Source organism: Passer montanus, unplaced genomic scaffold, assembly GCF_014805655.1.
Source record: "Passer montanus isolate IOZ18808 unplaced genomic scaffold, ASM1480565v1 scaffold21, whole genome shotgun sequence".
Taxonomy (NCBI): domain Eukaryota; kingdom Metazoa; phylum Chordata; class Aves; order Passeriformes; family Passeridae; genus Passer; species Passer montanus.
This window is the reverse complement of record NW_024366703.1, coordinates 5,721,535-5,741,071: the sequence shown is the minus strand read 5'-3', so window position 1 is coordinate 5,741,071 and position 19,537 is coordinate 5,721,535. Positions and strand designations below refer to the sequence as shown.

Here is a 19,537-nt window from a genome sequence, read left to right as displayed (position 1 = left end):
GGGCCGGGGCCGGCCCCCGTGTCTCGACCGTGCCCACCGAGACTCCGGCTGGAGCTGTCCCGCGGCCCCGGCGGGCAGGGCGGCTGGCAGCCGGGGGTCGGGCCGAGCGCGGCGGGGCCGCTCCGCTCCCGGTCCCGTCATGCAGGCGGTGGAGCGGGACGCGGCGGCAGGCGGCCCCGAAGGGACGACGGGAGCTGCCGAGGCCCCGCCGGAGCCGTCGCCGCCCAAGGCCGCCGCTGCTTTCGACCTGCTGGAGCTGGTGCGGAGCTACCGGCGGCTGGAGCTCTACCTGGAGCCGCTGCGGGACGCCGCCGAGGGTGTCCGCTCCCTACTGCGGTAGGTGCGGGCTGGGCCGGGACCGAGACCCGGACCGTGCCCGGGGCCTCACGTCCCTGGCCTTCCCCCCTCGGCAGGTGGCAGCGGCCTGTGTGCTCCCTCCTGGTCTGCCTCGGCCTCAACTTCCTCCTGCTCACCCTCGGCCAAGGTGCGTCTCGGGCTCGGGGCTGGTGCCGCTCCCGGCCCCGCCGGCTGACGCTGTCCCGCCTCTTGCAGCTGCCTGGTACTCGGTGCTGGCCCTGCTGGTGGCCGTGCCGGCCCTGCTGGGCTACCTGCAAGAGACGTGCCGGGCCCGGCCCTCGGAGCCCGAGCTGGTGCGCAGGAGGTACCACAGCATCCGCAGGGAGGATCTGCGCAAGGTGCAGCTCTCGCGGCAGGAGGCCATCGCCCAGGTCAAGAGCTTGTGAGTCCCTGCGCCTCCCCAGCGTGGGACTGGCGCGGCCTCTGCAGCCGCAAAGGCTTCCTGGAGGCTGCGGGAATGTGGGGAACAAGGGTGTGTGTTTGTGGGGTTTTTTGTGACTGTCTCGTTCTTAGCCTGATCCAGCTGGAGGGGTTTCTGAACGGGATGTGCTGCAGCTGTGAGGCAGTGTACCGTGTGCTCTACTGGGAGAACCCCACTGTCTCTTCCCAGTGAGTAGTACTGGGTCGGGCACCCTGTGGTGGGCTTGGTGGGGAGAGGGGCTCAGCCAGGCCTGCGGTGCTGTGTTTGATTTGTTTGCTGCTTGGAGAGAACAGATGGAACACCAGATAAGGGAAGGAGTTTTATGCTGTTGTGTGAGTTGCTCTGACTTGACCGCAGTATCCTGCTGCTTTCCACAGGTTTTATGGGGTGCTGCTGGGCACTATCTGTGTCCTCTACCTGCTGCCCCTCTGCTGGGTCCTGGCCATCCTCAATAGCACCCTCTTTCTGGGCAACACCCAGTTCTACCAAGGTATGAGACCTGGCTGGAAGTGCCCTGTGTGGGATGGGTTGGGGAAAGGCCCTCTGAAGCTGGGGATCCTTCCCTGGACCTCTCCCTCACATGATCCCACTGACCCATGTCAGGCTCTGCCGTAGACCCTGAACCCCTGTGAAGGCAGTGATGTCCTAGGGGTGGTGCTCAGCAGCCAGGGTGGGGGGTATGGTCCCGGGGCTCAGCTGTTGGAGGTGAGAGTCTCTCCTGATGTGTGTCCCAGCCCAGGTGCCACTCCCTTCTCTGTGGTGTGGCAAACCAGGGTCTGTTAATGCAGGCTGTGTGTGAGCCTCTCCATCCCTCTTGATCCTTGACTGCGCTCTTCAGGACTTCAGACACATTCAGTGCCTGTGGCAGTATATGACACAGGCTTGAAAACATGTCATTGGAAGGGAGAGGAGCCCTCTTCCGTGGCTCGTGCTGCAGGAGTGTTGGATGTGTCTGAGCTGTGATGTTGGCCCCTGCCGTTCCCTGTCCTGAGCTGGGCAGGTGGGGAGGGAGCCTCCTTTCTGCCCTAACTTTGATGTGTGAACAGAGGAGTGCTCAAGACATCTGATGAGTGAATGATACATGTCAATGTCCCACCTTGAACCTTGGAGGTCAGGTCTTGCAGTTGGCTTTTGCGTGGTGTGGCTGGGAGTAGGGAAATGCCACTCTGCTCCAGCTGTGTTCCCCTGTTTACCAGTGATCATGGAGCTCAAGGCCTCCATCGAGCAGTGTGTGGGCTCCAAACCCCTCGAGAGCACTCCAGAGCCTGCTGAGCCCCTGCCACCAGCTGCTGCCCCGGATCGGACCCCCACCCCCACCAGTGCAGAGGTGAGATAGGGGCAGGGCTGGCAGTTGTGGGGCGGGAGCTGCAGAGTCAGCTCTTGGGTCCGACCCTGTCTGTGTCCCTCTACATACAAACTTCTCCCAGCTGCCAGCTTTGCTGGAAGCCTGTGAGCCAATCCTGAGTTACTGGGATGCTGCTCTCTGCCTTGGGGGCTTGGCTCAGTCCTTTTGCCACATGTAAGGATGTGGTCTGAGGAGGCAGGGGCTCACCTCCCCTTCTGACACTTGTGTTGTCTGTGAGGCTGCCTGGGGCCAGATCCATTGTGCTGGAACCTGCTCAGAAATGTGGGGCCACCTTTGAACAGAGGCAGGGAGCAGCAGGACTAGCTTTGTGAATCTCTTGTAGGACCTTACCCCTGGCAGTGTGGAGGAAGCAGAGGAGGCGGAACCTGATGAAGAGTTCAAAGATGCAATTGAGGTTTGAGGCTGGTTGGGGTGGGCTGTGCCTGTAGGGCAGCTGAGGTGGGAAAGGGACAAAGACCTTGTTGGGCAAACTGGGTGCTCAGAGAGAGTGACTGTGGGGCTGGGTGCCTCTGAATCTGTGTGTCCTCACTCTCCTCTCTGTCCCATGCTGCGGGAGAAGGAGAACCAGCTGCTGGTCATGGTGAGTACTGCCATGCCAGGGTGTGGTATCTGCTCCCAGCTGGAGCTTTGCCTGGTTTGCCAGTGGCTTGTAGGAATGCCAGCTGGAGCACCCGGCTTGTTGGGTGCCTGCAGCCCTCAGTGTGCCCCCAGCCACCCTGCTGTGCTCAGCTGGCTCTGCTCTCTGCAGGAGGATGATGAGAGCTCTCAGTGCTCAGCAGATTTTGACCTCAGCCTCCCAGACAATGGTTTTATGAGCAAGAATGAGGTGATCCGCAGCAAGGTGTCCCGCCTGACCGAGCGCCTGCGCAAGCGCTACCCCAGCAACAACTTTGGTGAGTTTGGCAGCAGGTGCTTCCTGGGGGAGCTCAGCAGTGTGGGGTCTGTGCTGCTTCCAGTGGTGGCCACAGGACTGGGAGTGAGAGGGTGGTGTGGTACTTGCTAGGTGGTGACACCTCCAATGACCTTTTCCACCTTCCATGGGGAGAATGGTCCCAGCACGCCTAGGAAGGGCAAGGATGCAGCAATGTCATCTCTGAGCTGAGCCCTTACAGCAGCTGTAGATGTTCTTGTGCCACTTGCAGCCCCAGGCAGCAGAGCCTTGCCTGACCTCTGCTCTCTTTCTTTCAGGGAACTGCACAGGCTGTGCTGCCACCTTCTCTGTGCTCAAGAAGAGGGTGAGTCTTCGGCTCTGCCCCAGCTTGCTCTCTGCACCTGGGGCTGAGGTGTTGCTCATGTCTGGCTTGCCCCAGCTTTCTCCAGCTCAGGTGTCTGGCCTCAGTCACAGCCCAGATGACCTCAGCTAAATGCTGGGTGTTGTCACACACCTAATGGCACCAGGGATCCCTTGTGTTGTGGAGCATTTGTCCATTTACTCCTTTGGAAGCTGCCTCAGGCCAAACCCACATGCTATTTGGAAGGTACCTACTCTGTGCCCTGGTTTAGTCCATTTCCTGTGGCCTTTGTGGTGAAGTAGAGCATGGATCTGCTAGTGGGAATGACCAGTTGCCTTATCTGAGCCCTGTGTGTAATGCTTGGCACTCAGTCTGTGGGCAGTGGTCAGAAGGAGGAGGTATAGACTTTGGGCCCCCTTCACTTACACCTGGGTTGGTCTGATACACATCTGGGTCTCACCTTCATCTTTCTCCACAGCGGAGCTGCAGTAACTGTGGGAACAGCTTCTGCTCCAGGTGTTGTTCCTTCAAAGTCCCCAAGGCTGTGATGGGAGCCACGGGTGAGTTGAAAGGTGGAAGAGCTTCTGCTTCCTCCTGTTCTGTCTGCCCAGGGGTTTGCCCCAGCCCTGGTGGGGAGGGTGGACAGGATGTGCCCAGCACAGCCTGGCTTAGGACAGAGCACTGATGAATTTGCAGCTCTAGAAGCAGCTTTGTGGCTGGGGTCCCTGGCTCCTGGTGGGAAAGGGGAATCATCTGTGACATTTGCTTTCCTTTCCAGCCCCGGAGGCTCAGAAGGAGACAGTGTTCGTGTGCGCGCTCTGCAACCAGGTGCTCATCAAGTGATGAAACAGGCCCTTCCAGCTCCTGTGTCCTGCACTGCCTGACACCTGGGACAGCGGGCAGGCACTCCTGCCACTGGCAGCCTGGAGTGTTTGGATCCCAGCATGGCATTCCCCTGCCAGAGGATGCTTGCACTTGTGCTCCTCCTGCCAGCGCCAGGCTGGACGGACCAGCCTTCCTTGCCATGCACCAGCTGGGTCGCTGTGGTGGAGCACTGCCCACGGCTGTGCCCCATCCCTGCAGCTGCTCCAAGCCCTGGGTGCTCTCTGGCACTTGCTGTGCCCTGCCACGTGCTTGCCCAGGCCCTTTGGCCTGGCTCAGTGATGGAAGAGCCATCATTCCTACTCGTGGTCCTGCCTTCACCTCCTCGGTGGGGCAGAACAACCTCAGGGCTCTGTCCCTACCTTTCCCAGCACTGTGCTACAAGTGACTGTATTTTTGGGATCAGTTCAGAGCTTCTCCTGCATCCTTTGGGGTCTAGACTAGCTAGGTCTTTCATCCTGGCTCAGCTGAGACTCTGCTAGTCACTCCTGTGCTCCTCAGCCTCACTGCCTGCAGGTTTAGTCTTTTCCCACTGAATTTGGCTGTAACCCAGAGGAGGAAAGAGAATGAGTTTGGATTGGGCTGTGTGGCTGGGTCTCCAGTGTGACAAAAGGCAGGAGTTGGTGCTGCTCTGTGCACTTAGTGACTGCTGCTTTCTACTACAGATTAATATATAAATGCATATAGAGAATGACCAATAAATCTCTTGTCCTCAGCTGGCTCTTGTGTCATACCAGTAAAAGCTGTCCCAGTCCCAGGTCTCTCTGACACCTCTGTGTTTTGGCCCTGCTGTCCTGCAGGTGCTCCTGGAGAAATGGTGTTCCTGTGCCATCAGCTCTGCGTGCTTTACTGGAATTCCCATCTTCTGTCCCGCTGTAGCCTTGTTTGCCCCCTGCTCAGAGCTGTGTGCAGCTGCCTGTCAGCTGTGCCAGGGCTGCATCCTGCTGGGCTGGAGCCAGGGAGCACCTCAGCTCTGACAGGAGCTACTGAGCTTCCTCTGCCTCCTGTGGCTGCTGCTTCCCTGCCCTCCCGGGTGGTGGTCCCACCAGCTGCCTGTGTGCACAAGGATGACCTTTCCTTGTGTGAACAGCAAAGCTCCCAGCTATGCCAGGAATGTGACCCTGGCTGCTGTGCAGCTGGGAGCAGCCGTGGCCTGGGTCCCTGCCAGCCAGCTGCAGCTTCCCCCAGGCCAGGGAATCTGGGGGGCCAGTGCCCACCAGGCTGTGACACCCACTAGTCTGAGAAGTTGCTGAAACCCAAACCTCTCTGCAATCTCTACCTCCCACCAGTGTGGGAGCTCCTATGTGACAGGCAGCCTCAACACTTATCTTGGCTGTGGGCTCATAAACTCCTTCACATGGAAATTTGGAGAAAAGCTGGACTTGGCATTTGCTGGTGAGGGTGTCTGGCTTGTGCTGGGTGTGCAGAGGGCTGAGCAGATAGTGGGGGCAGTGGAGCAGCTGTAACGTTGGGGAGGGGGCTGTGTAGCACTGCAAGAGCTGGGGCTGTGTTTGTGGGGGTGTCTGCAATGGGAGATTACTGGGCTGGGAGGGGTCAGCTTGCTCAGACAGCTGACAGTGGGAGGCAGAGGAGCCATTAATATGTCTAGAAAAAAACACTTGGAGCAATGAACACTATGGCCATGTATGTCTGAACACTCTCTGGGAAGATGCTAATGACACAGAATACAAAGGGCTACAGATAAACTTAGGCTGTGGGAGATGGGGTTTTATTTATGCTTTTTAAGCTTTGCAATAAAATGTTGTAATTGACAGTGTTTATTCCTATGTAAGTGTGCTCCGCAGTCAAGCTCTGAACAAACCTAATAATATTTGAATTTTTTCCCCATTTTTTCCCAGTGGCCAGGGAGGGCCCTTTTTTTCCCAGGGCCCATTCCTGGTGCAAGGCTGGGGCAGGGACTGGTTGGCCCATGTTCCTGGCTGGCTGTGGGGCAGGGGCACAGGCACCTCTCCCTGCCAGTGGGGGATTTGGGGCTCTGGAGGGTGACCAGTGGGGCCAAGGCCATGCCCGAGGAGGGCAGAGTGAGAAGAGGTCACCCCAGAGCAGGGCAGGCACACAGTGCTCTTGTCAGCCAGAAGAGGAGGGGTGCAGACATCCTGCAGCCTCAATGTCCTTGTCCCAGGAGGCTCCCTGAGGCTGGGCCAGCTCCCAAGAGAAGAGTGTCAGGCAGCCAGGCACTGGATAAATGCCCTGGCAGGCACCTTCGGCCCCTCACCCTTTGGGATGACTGGATACAAGCACATCTGGAACACCTCTGGGTCACTCAAGCTGCCCCCTTGCCAGCTGGGACTGGGGAGGGCAGCTGAGCTAAGGGACAGCCCCTGCTGCCATCAGAGGGGCTGGGCTGAGGGCTGCCCTGCTCCTTGGGCTTTTGGGAAGGTCCTGGCTAGTGCAGGTGGGTGGCCTGAGAATCATTTTGGAAAAGGCTGGAGGTTGTGGCATGGGAGGTCTGGCAGCCAAGCAGGGCTGGCAGGGAGCTGCAGAGAGCACTTCAGATGATATGGGGTGGGGAGGACAGGGCTGGAGGCTGCCTGGTGCAGTATCTGCCCACTGTGATGCTCAGTGCCAGGCTTCTCACAAGTGCTGTGAGCTCCCAGACCATGGATTTATCCCCTGGGTGACAAAGGAAAAAACTTCCCTGGCAAACCACTGCCAAACCCAGCTGTGAGGCTCCAGCAGCAGTGATGGCTCTGTCCCCCCATCCTACTCATCTCAATGCCCTCCCAGGCTCCCTGGAGTGGCAGGGGTGCCTGAGTCTCCAGGGATACCTGTGACCACAAGGAACTACATCCCTTGGCTTGGCTGGACTGCCCAGGTTCAGCGCCTGGGGGAGGGCTCAGCCAGATCTGAGGTGACCTTGCTCAGGCTGCCTCAATCCATGGGCAGGACTGGAACCCCCCTCCCATTCTTCTGGGGTCCCTGAAGGAGCCCCAAGGGGCTCTTACCCATGAGCTGCAGTGAGTGGCACACAGACTTCTCTGAGCTGGAATAATTTACTGTGGTGGTGGTGGGCAAGGGGTGAGGGGTGCAGCAGGGCTGGTCTGGGGCACTTGGAGGTGCACCCCCCTCACAGACTGAGCACAGTGCGGGGAGTGGGGGAGCCCAGGAAGGGTTTGTGCAGCTCTGGGTGCTCGGTCTGGAGGGACTCAGGGACTCGGAACAGAGGGGCTGGGCTGGATCTCTGGAAGGTGAGATAATCCAGGGCTGGATGTGAGCTCCAGCTGAGGGTGTGGGATGTGTTGGTGGGCTGGGATAGGGACAGGGGGGCTGAGGGTCTGTGGCATATCATGAGGGAGCTGGGCAGAGGACATGGCTGCAGGGCAGGGTCACAGGTGTAGCCAAGAGGGCCAAGCAGGGATCCTAAATGACAGCAAGGGTCTCTGGGCTTCTGGGTGGGGCATCTGGGAGTAGACAAGGATGTCCAGTACAGAACAGGGCTCACAAGCATGCAGAACAAGGGTCCTGGGTCCAGACTAAGCTCCTGGGCAGGGGTGAGGGCCCTTGGAGCAGAACAGGGTCCCAGGGGTGCAGAGCAGGGCTCTCGGGAGGAGGCAGCTGTCCTGGCTGTGGGTCAGGGCTCCCATAAATACAGCAGGGAATCCTGCAGGTGCAGAGCTGGGCTCTGGGGCACAACCAAGGGGCTGAGGTGAGCAGAGCTGAGGTCCTGGGGTGCAGCTAGGGAGGCCAGGGTGGGATGTTGGGCCAGTGCAGGAGTTCTGGGAAAGGGCAGAGTGGGCAAAAAGCCCTAGTGCTGCCCAGCCCCGTAGAGCAGGGGGTGGTAGAGCGGGCAAGGGTAGGAGAACATGAACTTGACTGCAAACTTCATCTCCTTGTTGTGCTTCTGCCAGGGGTAGATGGCCAGGAGGAGCAGGCGCCCGCCCACCTTGCGGCCCATGACCAGGAAGCTGCCACTGAGGCTGTCGAGCTGGGGGCAGGGACAGGCACCTGCGTTCCTCATGTGCAGCACCATCTTCTTGGTGTCCTTGCGCTTCAGGGGGCCCAGTTTCAGCACCTTCTTCTTCTGGGCAGCCACCAGGCGCCGCTCCCCGTTCTCCTCCGTCACCTCCCTGATGCGCATCTTCACCACTGCGTGGGGGAAGGGAGCACTGCTGGGGGGGAGGGTCTGGGACAGGCAGGACAGGGTGCAGCCCATCCCTGCTGGGGTCTCTGGGGACGTTACTGAGTGGGGAGGGGAAAGGGGGCGTTGGGAGGGTCCAGCAGAGGCCCCCAGTGACCCTCCCAAATGTCTTCTCCCTATCCCCCACCAATGTCTTCTCCTGGGGTTTTCCCATCCCCGGCATGAAGGGTCCAAGGGAATGGCTCAGGGGTCTCCCATGGGGCTGTCCCCACACAACCCCACCCTCTGGCCAACTCCCACCCCAGCTGTCAGACCCAGAGGAGGCAGACCCTTGTCCAGGGGGGCTGGGAAGGAGAGCCCAGCACTCACCAAAGTCACTGGAGCACATCTGCTCCATCATGCCATCCGCCTTGTGCTCCATCTCACACTGCGTGCAGATCTTGGACACTGCGGGGAGAGACCAGTTACTGTCACAGCTGCATGCTGCTGGTACTTGTCACCAGGGCCAGCTCCTCGGGGACACGCCTGGGAGAGCCCCAGCAGCTCCTCTGCCCCCTAGATAGCTGTGCTGGGGTGACGCAGAGAGGCACAGAGCACCCTGCTGGCCAGGGCCAGCCCCCAGGAGGGGGAGAGATGTGGGGACACCCTCCCATCAGATGCTGGCACTTGGAAGCACAGCAACAGTAAGGGCGGTCCCAGCCTAAAGGCTCTCACAGCCCTGACCCTGACCCTAGGCTGCCTTGGGGCGATGTCCCCTCTCCTGCTGAGGGGACAGCCACCCTGCAGCAGCGGTGTGGGCTGGCGGCCGCAGGTGCAGGACGCTCTCTCGCTGCTGACATGGGACCCGGCGGCAGCAGAGGGACACAGCACTGGCGGATCCGCCAGCGGCTCCCACCTCATCCCTTGTTCTTCCTCATCCCGCGCCAGTCTGTGCAGGCAGCCGGGAGCACCGTGCTCCAGGGCAGTGAGTGCCCAGGCAAAGCTGATCCTGTGCCCGCTCCTGCCCTGTTACAGAGCCCTTGGCCAACACCGGTGTCCTGGGCTGTGCTTTGAGGGGTGAGGGGATGGCTGCGCAGGGCTCCACATGCATTCCCATCCCACCACAGCACCCTTCCTGCTTACCTGGCGGCGGCGTGGCTTTGCTGTTCCCAAACTGGACGGCGATGCAGAGCTCGTGGTCGGAGGGGAACTTGCCACAGTGCAGCATCTCAGGCCAGGGGAAGCCGTAGGACTCCATGACAGGGGCACAGGAGTCACGCACCACCTCACAGAGGGAGCGGCAGGGGTACACGGGCCGGTCAAGGCAGACGGGGGCGAAGAGGGAGCACAGGAAGAGCTGGGTGTCGGTGTGGCACTGCTTGGCGAGCAGGGGCACCCAGCTGCCAGCCTGCTGCTTGGCCTCGGCCATGGTGTCGTGCTCCAGCAGGTTGGGCAGCCGCATGCGCTTGTAGCCCACGTCGCGGCAGAGCTGCATGTCGGGCGGGATGTCGAGGCACTGCGGCTCCCGCCCGTAGAAGCGCCCGTGGGGCAGGCTCTCGGGCTGCCAGCCGTAGTAGTCGTAGTGCTGCCCGCCGCCCAGGGACCCTGCCAGCACCAGCGACAGGGCCAGCAGCGCCGTGCCCCGGGAGCCCGCCTGCGGCATCGCCGCTGCGCGCCTGCCGCTGCCGGCCGCGGCTGCCGAGCGGGACGGGAGCGCGCTGGGCACCCCGCCTGCTCCCCTAGCGCCTCCCACGCTCGCTGCCCTTTCTAAGGAGGTTGGAGACCTCGCCGGCAGCCAATCTGCTCTGCCTGCCGGGCCCCCCGGGGCTGGCCCCCTGCTCCCCCTGGTCTGCCCGCACCGCTGCTACCTCCCTCCCTCCCCCCCTCCCTCCCTCCCTGGCACATGGTGCTGCAATGCCCCTCGCCCTCCCAGGGAGCCCCCCTGCATGCACCCCCAGTCCACTCTGGCTCTGTGTGCCCTGGGTGATGTTTTCTAGCAGGACTGGCTTGCCTGTCCCATGGCGATGTGTTGTGGCCACAAGTTGCCCCCATTATTCACCAGTCCCGCTGCCCCATCCCACCCAGCACCCCAGAGGCACACTCTGTCATGGGGCAGGGGACCCTGCTTCCTGCCCTGTGCTACCCCACTCCCTACTCTTTTCTCCCAGGACAATGTGCTTGGGGTGCTGGGGTTTAAGGAAGAGGCTTCACCCTGCAGCCCTGGGAGGGCTCCTGTACCCAGGTGCCAGGTGTGCCATCAACAAGGCGATGCCATGGGCATGGGGTCCTTACTCCTCATGGATGGTTCTGCCAGCACGCACCTTGGGCAGCCCATGGTCTGCTGGCACAGGATAGCTGGGATTACACCTTCCAACAGGGGCCTGCACCCAGGCTCTGCAGTGCTCAGGCTGTGGGCAAAGCTAGAGCCCAAGTGACGTGAGGGTCCTGCCCAGATGACATTCCCCCATTCCCTTGGAGATGGGGGGTGCAAAGCTTAAGACCCCATTAGAAAGCCATTTGTCTGCAGGGGTTATCTGGGGCACCCCTCCCTTTCCCATGATCGATGCCCCTGCCTGGCCAACGGGCTTAGGGCTGCCGCTGGCCCCTGCCCACCGGATAAGGCAGCTCTGTTAATGGGCCATCGAGCAAACAGTCCAGTGCCGGCAGTGATAGCAGCTGCTCTTTGCCCTGGGCTGGGGGCAGGGACTGTCCCCCCAGCCCAGGTGGGGTACATCTGCTTTGGGGCGATGCTGGGACCTCAGCTGCACAGCCTGCCCTTCCCTGCAGCCTGCCCGCCCTGCCCATGCCCTCTGTGCTCAGCACCCACCACTGCATCACCCAGTGACGCTCGCTTCCAGCCCGAGGGTGGGCTGGGCTCATCCCAGCCGGCCCCGGAGATGGCACCATTAATGTGTAACTGCGGGGGCCCCGATAAGATACAGCAGCCTGTTATCGGGGCTGCCTGGTAGCAGCAGGGAGGGTGATCGAGGCATCAGGCTGTCACGGCAGGAGTAAGATTGTCTGGAGATAAATGCTGATAGAAAATAGCTAATCCGTGATGGATGGGCTTGGGCAGGGTGTAATTGCCATGGGAGCTGGGCTGGGAAGGGCTGGTGAGGCCTGGGAGCAGAGGCAGAGGGAGGCCGGGTGTGCAGGGTGGAGCTGCCAGCCTGTGGATGCTGAGCACAGTGGCAGGTGTGCCACGTCCCTGGGCTGTTCCCATGGCACTGCCAGCACTGTTCTGCTCTTGACCATGGAGCAATAGCTCCTGGCTCTCAGCCTGCCCCATCCCACGGCCCAGTCTGGCCTCTGCATCCCCAGCTCCTCCCAGGAAGGTGTTGGGGGTGCTGAGCACTCCCTGCCAGCTGGCACCTCACCAGATCAAGGTGATGGGGCTGGCAATGCTGGGGCTGAGCAAGGATGTCCCTGCCAGCTGCCCCAGTCCCTTCATCTGTCATGATGCCTTCATTAGAGCCCTGAGTGACCTCCTGGCCATGCTGCGGGGAGCAGGGCTGTCCCAGAAGAGCGGGGTCTGCCCCCTGCTCCCCCCGTGGGGTGTCCTGGGAGTCCTACCTCCCAGCTAAGTCTGTGCCTCTGCTCTGGGGAGCCCCTGCTGCACTCGCGTTGCTTCCTTAACCCTTTCCCACCCAGGATGCCCCAGGTTGATCTGGGCCGTACCCCGGAATAGGGGATGGACCCAAGAGAGCTGTAGCTGGCACCCTTCCCTGCGTGTCTGCGCAGGCTGTGCCCACATCCCCGTTCTGCGCCCGTGCAGCTGTCTGTGAGATGGACACTTGCTCCTGTCACTCCCGAAAGCTGGCTGTGCCACCGCTTGTGTCACTGCCTGTGCCACTTGTCACAGCAGCGAGCCGGAAGCGGGGCCATGGGGGCTGCCCCCTCTGCGGTGGGGACCTCGGGGACGGCCAGCCAGGGTGACACAGTAAGAGCACATCACCTGGGGGTGCTCCTCGGCACTCCGGACCCTCCCTGCGGAGGACCCGTGCCTGGCTGCAGCACAGGGCAGATCCCGCAGCAGGGAAGCAGGAGGCTCCCCGGAAAGGAGCAGCTGAGCAGGGTCGCGGCCACCTCCTTCCATCCTTGTGTCCCCACCCACTCTCCTGCCGCAGCTTTGGGTGCTACCGACCTTGCTTTTGTCAGCAGAGATCATCCCCTGGGCCTGGGTGTGTGGGCTGAGCGGGCTCCCTCCCACCCTCCTCCTTCCCTTCCTCTCACCCTTCCCGTCCCAGCCCCGCACTGGTTCCTGGGCTGCTCCCAGTGTGGAGCAGGGGCCTTTGGGGGAGGCAGCGTCCCCAGGTCGGGACGGCACGCTGGCACTGTCCCTGCAGGGACACGTGTGCCATGCTCTCTCCCGGGACAGAGCAGCCTGGCCGGGGCAGTGCCGGGCTGCCAGCGCGGCTCCGTGGGGTGCTCCTGCCTGGGCGGCCGCGGGAGGCTGGGGCATCACTGGGGACACCGCGGGGTCGAGGCTGCCCGGGGTGATGTGGCAGCGGCGGGAGGGTCAGCGGTGGCCGCGCACTTGCCCCGCGCCCACACACGCTCCCGCTGCCCGGCAGCCCCAGGAATGCGCTGGCAGCGCTCCCGGCCCAGCTGCGGAGCCGACGCTGCCCCGGCGCCCTCCCAGCCCCCAGCCGGCACCTCCTGGCCCTGCCCAGTTCCTGCCAGCTCGCACACAGGCCCTCCCTGTTCGCTGCCGGACACCCCGATCCCGGCCCCCGGCGTTTGGTGCTCTCAGCAGGGCAGGGAGGGGGCAGGTGGCATGTGCGGACCCTCTGAGCGGGAGCCCCTTCCCGCACAGCGTGGCACCACGCGTGGGGACCTTCTCTGCTGTGTTCGTGCCTCCCCAGCACTCTGCTCGCCCCACAGCCCCGTGCGCGGTGTGGGGCACGATCCCCGCTCCCAGCTGGCTCCTTTGCTAATGGCTGGCCTTGGCACCTTGCTCTGAAACCACATCCTCCTCCGCCTGCCCGCGGGCAGGAGGACGCTGTGTCTCCCTGTGCATTCCTGTGGGATGTGCTGGGGGCTGCCCCACCCTCTGCGGGGGCTCCCAGTGCAATGAGGGTCCTGGAAGCAGCCCTTCAGAGGGACACAGCCGGGCTGCAGGTGCCACAGAGGGGTGGCCACACGCAGGGTGCCCTGTTTCTAGGGTCAGCTGGCCCCAGCTTGGGGCACTCTCCTGTGTGAAGGGACAGGCTGCGGCATTTGGAGCTGTTTCCCAGAGGCTCACAGTGTGGGGGCCTCGTCCCCCCCTCCCTTTTCCCTCCCAGGTGCACACACCTGGGATCTCTCAGGAAAGGTTATCAGCTAATCACGCTGTGTTTGTGCCTCCCAAATGTCACTGTTGTCCTCGCTGGGTTGGTGAGCTCATGCTCCCCACCATTACTGAAAGCACTTCCAGTGCTAGGAGAAACAGCTGCCATGCCCTTCTGTGGCCCCTTTGAAGCAGACTGGAGCTGCTGACAGCTCTGACAGGCTGGAGAGGGGTCCAGCAGGCAGTGGGTGCAGGATGGAGCCACAGGGGTTGACCCCAGGCTGGTTGCAGGGCTCCAGATGTCCTCCACAGGCCTCAGTCATCTTTGTACTGCAGGGAGGGTTGAGATGCTGGGGTGAGGTGCAGCACCATGCACCCAGAGACACACGAGGGACACCCCCTGCTCCTGGTCTGGGAGTCAAGTGCAGGGCTTGGAGCAGGGGCACTCTGGGCCATGCCTGCTGTGTGTGATGGGCACAGGCACATTGTCTGTTGAGGGCTGGCCATAGGGGTGCCAAGTGTGCCCCATGTCTGTCCCGTGGGGCCAGGGGCAGGGCCTCTGGGAGGTGAGCCAGGGCCGAGGGCAAGGAGAGATCTGTGGGGTCTGTCTGCAAGGCAGGTCAGAGCTGCCTCAGCCCGGGTGCAAGGCAGGGGAATAAAGGCAGCTCTGGCACCAGCCATGCCTATCCCTGCTGCTGGGCAGCCTGGAAAATCACTCCTTTGGGCCGAGCACATGAGCAGAAGGGTGAGAGCCCTGCCAGGACCCCTCACAGTGCAGTGGTCTGGGGAGGGCAGCAGGGCCATGCAGCACATTGAGGCTACCCCGAGCCCCTGCTGTCCCTGCTGCTACACCCTGGGCAGTGTGGCTGGCAGAGGGCAGCTCCTGTGGCAGGGTGGTGTCCCACCCAAGGACACTCCTTGACATGCAGACAGCAGGCCCATGGCCTGTGAGGCACACGGAGCCCAGAACTGGGCTGGGCTGGTGTAGCTAGAGGAGACAACCCTGGGGCAACATTCCGGGATGTGGGATGATGGGCAGAGCCTGGGATGGCAGGGGGAGCTCATCTCCCCAGCCCCTCACTGCAGCATAGGAGAGCAAACTTCATCTCCTGGCAGGCACAGCATTGCCATGGCAACCGGCAGGACCTGCCGGGCGGGCAGGCGAGCACCGCCGTGGCAGTGGCATGCAGCGCAGGAAGGAGAGGGGATGCAGGGCCTGGGGACATCTGAGGACAGGCTTAGGTGTGTGAGCACACTGCATGAGCACCTGGGCGTGTGCCTGCGGTGCGTGGGGTGTGCAGGCAGATGTGGGCATCTGAGTGCATGCACGAGCGCCTGTGCCAATGTGCATGCACGTGTTTGGGTGCATGGGAGACTTCACACAGCACCCTCTCCCTTGATTTTGTGGCACCATCGAGGCAGGGTGTACCTCGCTGCTCTGGAGTGTGGGCTGGCAGGGTTGCTCTGAACCTTGGGAGCAGCAGGTTTCCCCAAAAGCTGTGGGATCCATGGCTTTGTGTCTGTGGGGAAGATGAGCCCTCCAGCTGGGGTCCCTGACTGCATGTGTCCTTTGGCTCCTTGGTCACAAACCCTGCCGTGCTCCAGAGAAAGGGGGCTGCCTGCCAACCACCCCAAGGCCCTGCCTCCATCTGCTCTGCCCAAAGCCTGGGCTGGTGCTCACAGCAGGGAGCAGGGCTCAGACAGAGCTGCCCCTGTGCTGCAGGCAGCTGGCTATGGCGTGTTAGCTGTGTGTTAGCTGTGTGTGTTAGCTGTGTGTTAGCTGTGTGTGTTAGCTGTGTTAGCTGTGTGTGTTAGCTGTGTTAGCTGTGTGCTTTAGCTGTGTGTTAGCTGTGTGTTAGCTGTGTGTGTTAGCCGTGTGTGTTAGCCGTGTGTGTTAGCTGTGTTAGCCGTGTGTTCGCTGCCAGAGCAGATGTTCGGGCAGGCCCCTCGCTGCCTCCAGCACGGCCCAGGTGCTGAGGGAAGGCTGGCTGCTCTCCTGCTGCTGAGGGCCCTGTGCCCAGCTACTGCACCCCTCGCCCCACTACAGCCCCAGCTGGGAGCCCCCCTCCTTCGCCTCTCGGGACAGCCTCTGTTCCCCCGGTTTGGCATTTCTCCGGCTCTAATTGAGCTGTCAATGGGCAGAGATAACGGGGAATTCGTTAGCTCTGCTCTTTGATGTCTGCCCGCGCTCTGATCGCAGCACCAGCTGCAACTCCTTCGCAAACAAACAGCTTCAGATGAAGTCCCTTGGCACGGCGGTGTGCCAGCCCCACGGTGGCCTCCCCGGATCCCTGCCGGGCCAGCCTCACGGCCCTCACACCCTCTGCTACCCGCGGCAGCAGCCCCTCGGCAGCCAGGTTCCCCCGGGACCCGCGGCACTGGCCGTGCGGGACCCCGGCACGCTCAGCAGCAGCAGCAGCCCTCCCTCGCAGCCCCTCCCCGGAGCCGCCCCGGGGCAGCCGGTGCCGCGGTCCCGCGGGGCTCGGAGCGACAGGGCTCCGTCCGCATGGGGTGCGCTGCTGCGGGAGGACAGCGTGGGGCGGCGGTCCGTGGGGAGAGCAGGGTGGGGCTGGGGGCTGGAGGGCTCGGTGGGCGCAGGAAGGCCGGCGAGGGGCCTGAAGGGGTGTGCGGTGCAGGGCGGCTGCAGGGCGCCTTTGGTGAAGGCTGGAGCGTGTCTGGGGTGGGCTGTGGCACTGGGGGTTCTCCCTCATGCCGTGGGTCGGACGCGGGACAGCGTCGGGCGGTCTGTGGGGCACGGAGCAGGCAGTGGCCCCATGTCGCCCAGAGGAAGCACAGGAAGGGGCCTGGTGCCCGCCCTTGGCACTACCTGGCGCCTGCGTCCCCTTCTGCAGCCGCCAAAGCTGCCCCACAGGCTGGAGCTCGGGGCTGGCCCGGCTCTCACACCCTGTGGGGAGGCAGGGCTCAGGGCCTGCTGCCGGGGCTGCCGCTCCTTTCATGAGGACGCCCCTCTGCAGCCTGCCCTCCCGCTGTGGCAGCGCTGCAGCCCCGCTGCCCAGTCCCTGCTCGGCTCGCTGCCATCCTCCGGCCTGGAGCTGTTGGCTTGGCTGTGTTCTGGCACTGCTGGGGACAGGGGCTGTCCCCTCCCCGGGCCATGGCCCGCTGGTGACACGCGCTCGTGCGTGCAGGAACCACCGGGGGCGAGACCAGACGCCAGCCCGGGCCGAGAGCGCTCGCCCTCAGCCTCCTTCCGAGCAGGGCTTGCACAGCTCCCCGCCCTTGCCGCCAGCCTCCCCTCGCTCCCCGCTCCGCACCTCCAGCGCCAAGCTGTGCTCATGGCGTGACACAGCCCGTGCCAGCGGCTCCCCGCAGCCCCTGACCCTGCGGGAAGTTTCCATCCTCCCGCAGGATCCCGGCGCCCTTGGCTGCAGGCCCCCGTCTCGCCCTCTGCCCTCAGGTGCACAGCCTGCAGGAGCTGCGGCGCAGCGCGTCCCTGGCCACCAAGGTCTTTGTGCAGCGGGATTACAGCGACGGGACCACGTGCCAGTTCCAGACAAAGTTTCCCCCTGAGCTGGAGAGCCGGGTACGGGGTCTGAGAGGTTGTCAGGGTGTGTGGGGGGGGTGCCCTATGGGGACTCAGAGGGAAGAAGGGTCTAAAGGTGTGGGGACTTATGGGGTGTTGTATGGCCCTGGGCCAGCCAGTGCTGCTGGGTGTGTGAAATCACAGCTGGCTTGGCTGGTGTGCCAGGGCTTGGTGCTCCTGGGGACTGGGAGGCTCTGCTGAAGGCTGCAGGCACAGCAGGTCCTGGTACAGGTGGGAGGTGGGCAGGGACCTGCAAGCTGAGGCATCAGCTGGGCAGGGAGGAGAGGGTTAAGTGCTGTCCAAGTCCCCCCAGGAAAGGGGACAAGGTGGTGTAGGGAGTCAGTCCCTGGCTAGACTCCTCTTCACCCTGCTTTCTGTCCTAGATTGAGCGGCAACTTTTTGAGGAAACTGTGAAAACCCTAAATGGCTTCTACGCCGAGGCAGAGAAGATTGGGGGCAGCTCATACCTCGAGGGGTGCCTGGCCTGTGCCACTGCCTATTTCATCTTTCTCTGCATGGAGACACATTATGAGAAGGTGCTGAGGTGAAGGGGAGGGTTCAGGGATGGGCACAGATGACAGTGAGCCCAGGGATGGCTCAGGGGTGTCCCAGGGAACATGGGACTGGAGGCCAGAGTAGACAGCAACGCTGGCAGGCCCTGAGTGTCCCTCCCTGTGCTGGCAGGTCCTGAAGAAGATCTCCAAGTACATCCAGGACCAGAATGAGAAGATCTATGCACCACGGGGGCTGCTGCTCACTGACCCCCTGGAGCGTGGCATGAGGGTCGTATCCTTTGGGCAGCGGGATGCTTGGGGGATGGCAAGGGTGAAGGGGGACTGGGCGTGGGTTCTGGCCAATTGGGCTGGCACATCTCACCGACGATCCTTAGCAGGGTTCAGATCGAGATCTCCATCTACGAGGACCGGTGCAGCAGCGGCAGCTCCAGCAGCGGCAGCTCCAGCAGCAGCAGCGGTGGTGGCGGCGGGGCGGGGGGCCGGTGACTGGCAGGGAGTCCCTGCAGGGACTCGTACTGCCGGGACAGTGGCCTCTCCGAGCTCCGCAGGCTGCACTACCAGAGCACCCGCTTCTGAGCCCGGGGAGAGCAGCAGGGGGAGGCCGGGGCTCCCCGGTGGGGCTGCCCACCCCCACCTGCTCTTTGTCCCCCGCCGTGGGTCTGCCCCTGCTCGGACCCACTGTGGGCAGGGACTGGTGCTGGGGCATCCCAGGTGCTTCCCACTGAGCCAAACTGTTGCCAAGGGGCTCCTGCAGCCCTCCATGTGCTTGGTGCTGCTGCCCCTGCCGCAAGCGAGAGGAGCTGGCCCTGCTAGGGGCAGTCCCGGCTGGCAGTGTCCCTGCTGCCATGCGCTGGGGAGCGCCCGGGCTGGCAAAGCCTCAGGCAGCGCTAGGCAGGGACGCACAACCCCACACTCACAGACACCGACAGCTCTTGCTGCACCCCCTCCTGGGGGCACCCTGCTCTTGGTGCTGCGGTGTGGCTCAGCTCTGCTCGCCCACCGTTCAGGGGGCCTGGCAGAGCACTGGTGCCGCTTCTCCTGCATGATGGGCCATGCATCCACCCCAGCTCCACGCCACCCACTGCCCCATTGCTGCTCTCCTGGCCCCTTCCCCCATGGCACTGCATCCTCTCCAGCAGCATCCTTCACTGCCAGGACACTGGGCGCTTGCTTCTGCTCCTGCATGACCTGCTGCCATCCCCAGCTGGACCCACGCATCTCTCCAGCCCAGTGCCCAGGCCAGGGAGCTGCAGTGCTGGGCATGATGCTGCCCCTGTGCCGTGTGCCCTGGGCTCATTCATGGCTGAGCTGTGGCATGGCTGAGGCAGGCTCCCTGCCCAGTCCTGGCAGAGTTTGCCTGTGCCTAGCTGCCAGCAGCCCCCTGCCCACTCTGCCCCATGACCTGCCCTAATGCAGGGAGGGTGCCCAGTGGAGCAGCTCCATAAGGACCCTTCCTCTCACACTGCTGAGTCCTCCCCTGCCCACGTGTCCTGCATGCATTGCCACCAGTGCCCCAGTTCTCAGCCTGGCCTGTAAGAGGGGACCTCAAGGGGCACCTGAGCCTGGTGGCACAGTGTGGAGGTTCATGGTCCAGAGTCAGACAGGGGAAATAGGAGGGTCCCTGTGATATCCAGCACCCCAAGGAGAAGAATTCCTATCTGGGAGCAGGGCTGAACCGAGCTGGCATTTCTCTCCTGGGAACATGGAGGGAGGACCCTTCCCTGGGGGACTTCTTTTGGCTCAGTCATGATATGTGTGTGGGGTGGCCCTGGCCTCAGTGTTCCTGCTGGAGCCCCCACCCCTGCATGGAGACCTTCCTCAATAAACCCCACGCTTCTTCCCCCACTGCCTACCCTGCATCTTCTTGGGTTGGGGG

At 62.8% G+C, this 19,537-nt stretch overlaps 3 protein-coding genes across 5 annotated transcripts; 2 read left to right on the top strand and 1 right to left on the bottom strand.

The window, feature by feature from the left end:
* Positions 1–91: 91 nt before the first annotated feature.
* On the top strand, positions 92–4,973 carry ZFYVE27 (zinc finger FYVE-type containing 27). 3 transcript variants are annotated; one of them, XM_039709125.1, is made up of 12 exons: positions 92–336; positions 414–484; positions 553–739; positions 871–966; positions 1,156–1,268; positions 1,975–2,105; positions 2,467–2,538; positions 2,704–2,724; positions 2,893–3,037; positions 3,333–3,379; positions 3,855–3,936; positions 4,155–4,973. In XM_039709125.1, exons 1-12 carry the CDS (start codon positions 140–142, stop codon positions 4,217–4,219), a joined length of 1,227 nt encoding a protein of 408 aa, XP_039565059.1. In that variant the 5' UTR covers positions 92–139; the 3' UTR covers positions 4,220–4,973. The 3 variants fall into 3 exon arrangements, with proteins under 3 accessions (XP_039565059.1, XP_039565060.1, XP_039565058.1); XM_039709126.1 differs by lacking the exon at positions 2,704–2,724; XM_039709124.1 differs by having other exon boundaries at positions 2,704–3,037.
* A 990-nt stretch (positions 4,974–5,963) lies between these two features.
* On the bottom strand, positions 5,964–10,070 carry SFRP5 (secreted frizzled related protein 5). Its single transcript, XM_039709127.1, has 3 exons — positions 9,480–10,070; positions 8,727–8,804; positions 5,964–8,365 (listed from the first exon to the last, which is right to left on the bottom strand). Exons 1-3 carry the CDS (start codon positions 9,997–9,999, stop codon positions 8,025–8,027), a joined length of 939 nt encoding a protein of 312 aa, XP_039565061.1. The 5' UTR covers positions 10,000–10,070; the 3' UTR covers positions 5,964–8,024.
* A 2,101-nt stretch (positions 10,071–12,171) lies between these two features.
* Positions 12,172–19,507, top strand: GOLGA7B (golgin A7 family member B). The gene is made up of 5 exons (XM_039709317.1): positions 12,172–12,276; positions 17,021–17,146; positions 17,530–17,682; positions 17,831–17,932; positions 18,046–19,507. The coding sequence occupies exons 1-5, from the start codon at positions 12,220–12,222 to the stop codon at positions 18,145–18,147; spliced, it is 540 nt and encodes a 179-aa protein (XP_039565251.1). The 5' UTR covers positions 12,172–12,219; the 3' UTR covers positions 18,148–19,507.
* Positions 19,508–19,537: the final 30 nt, after the last annotated feature.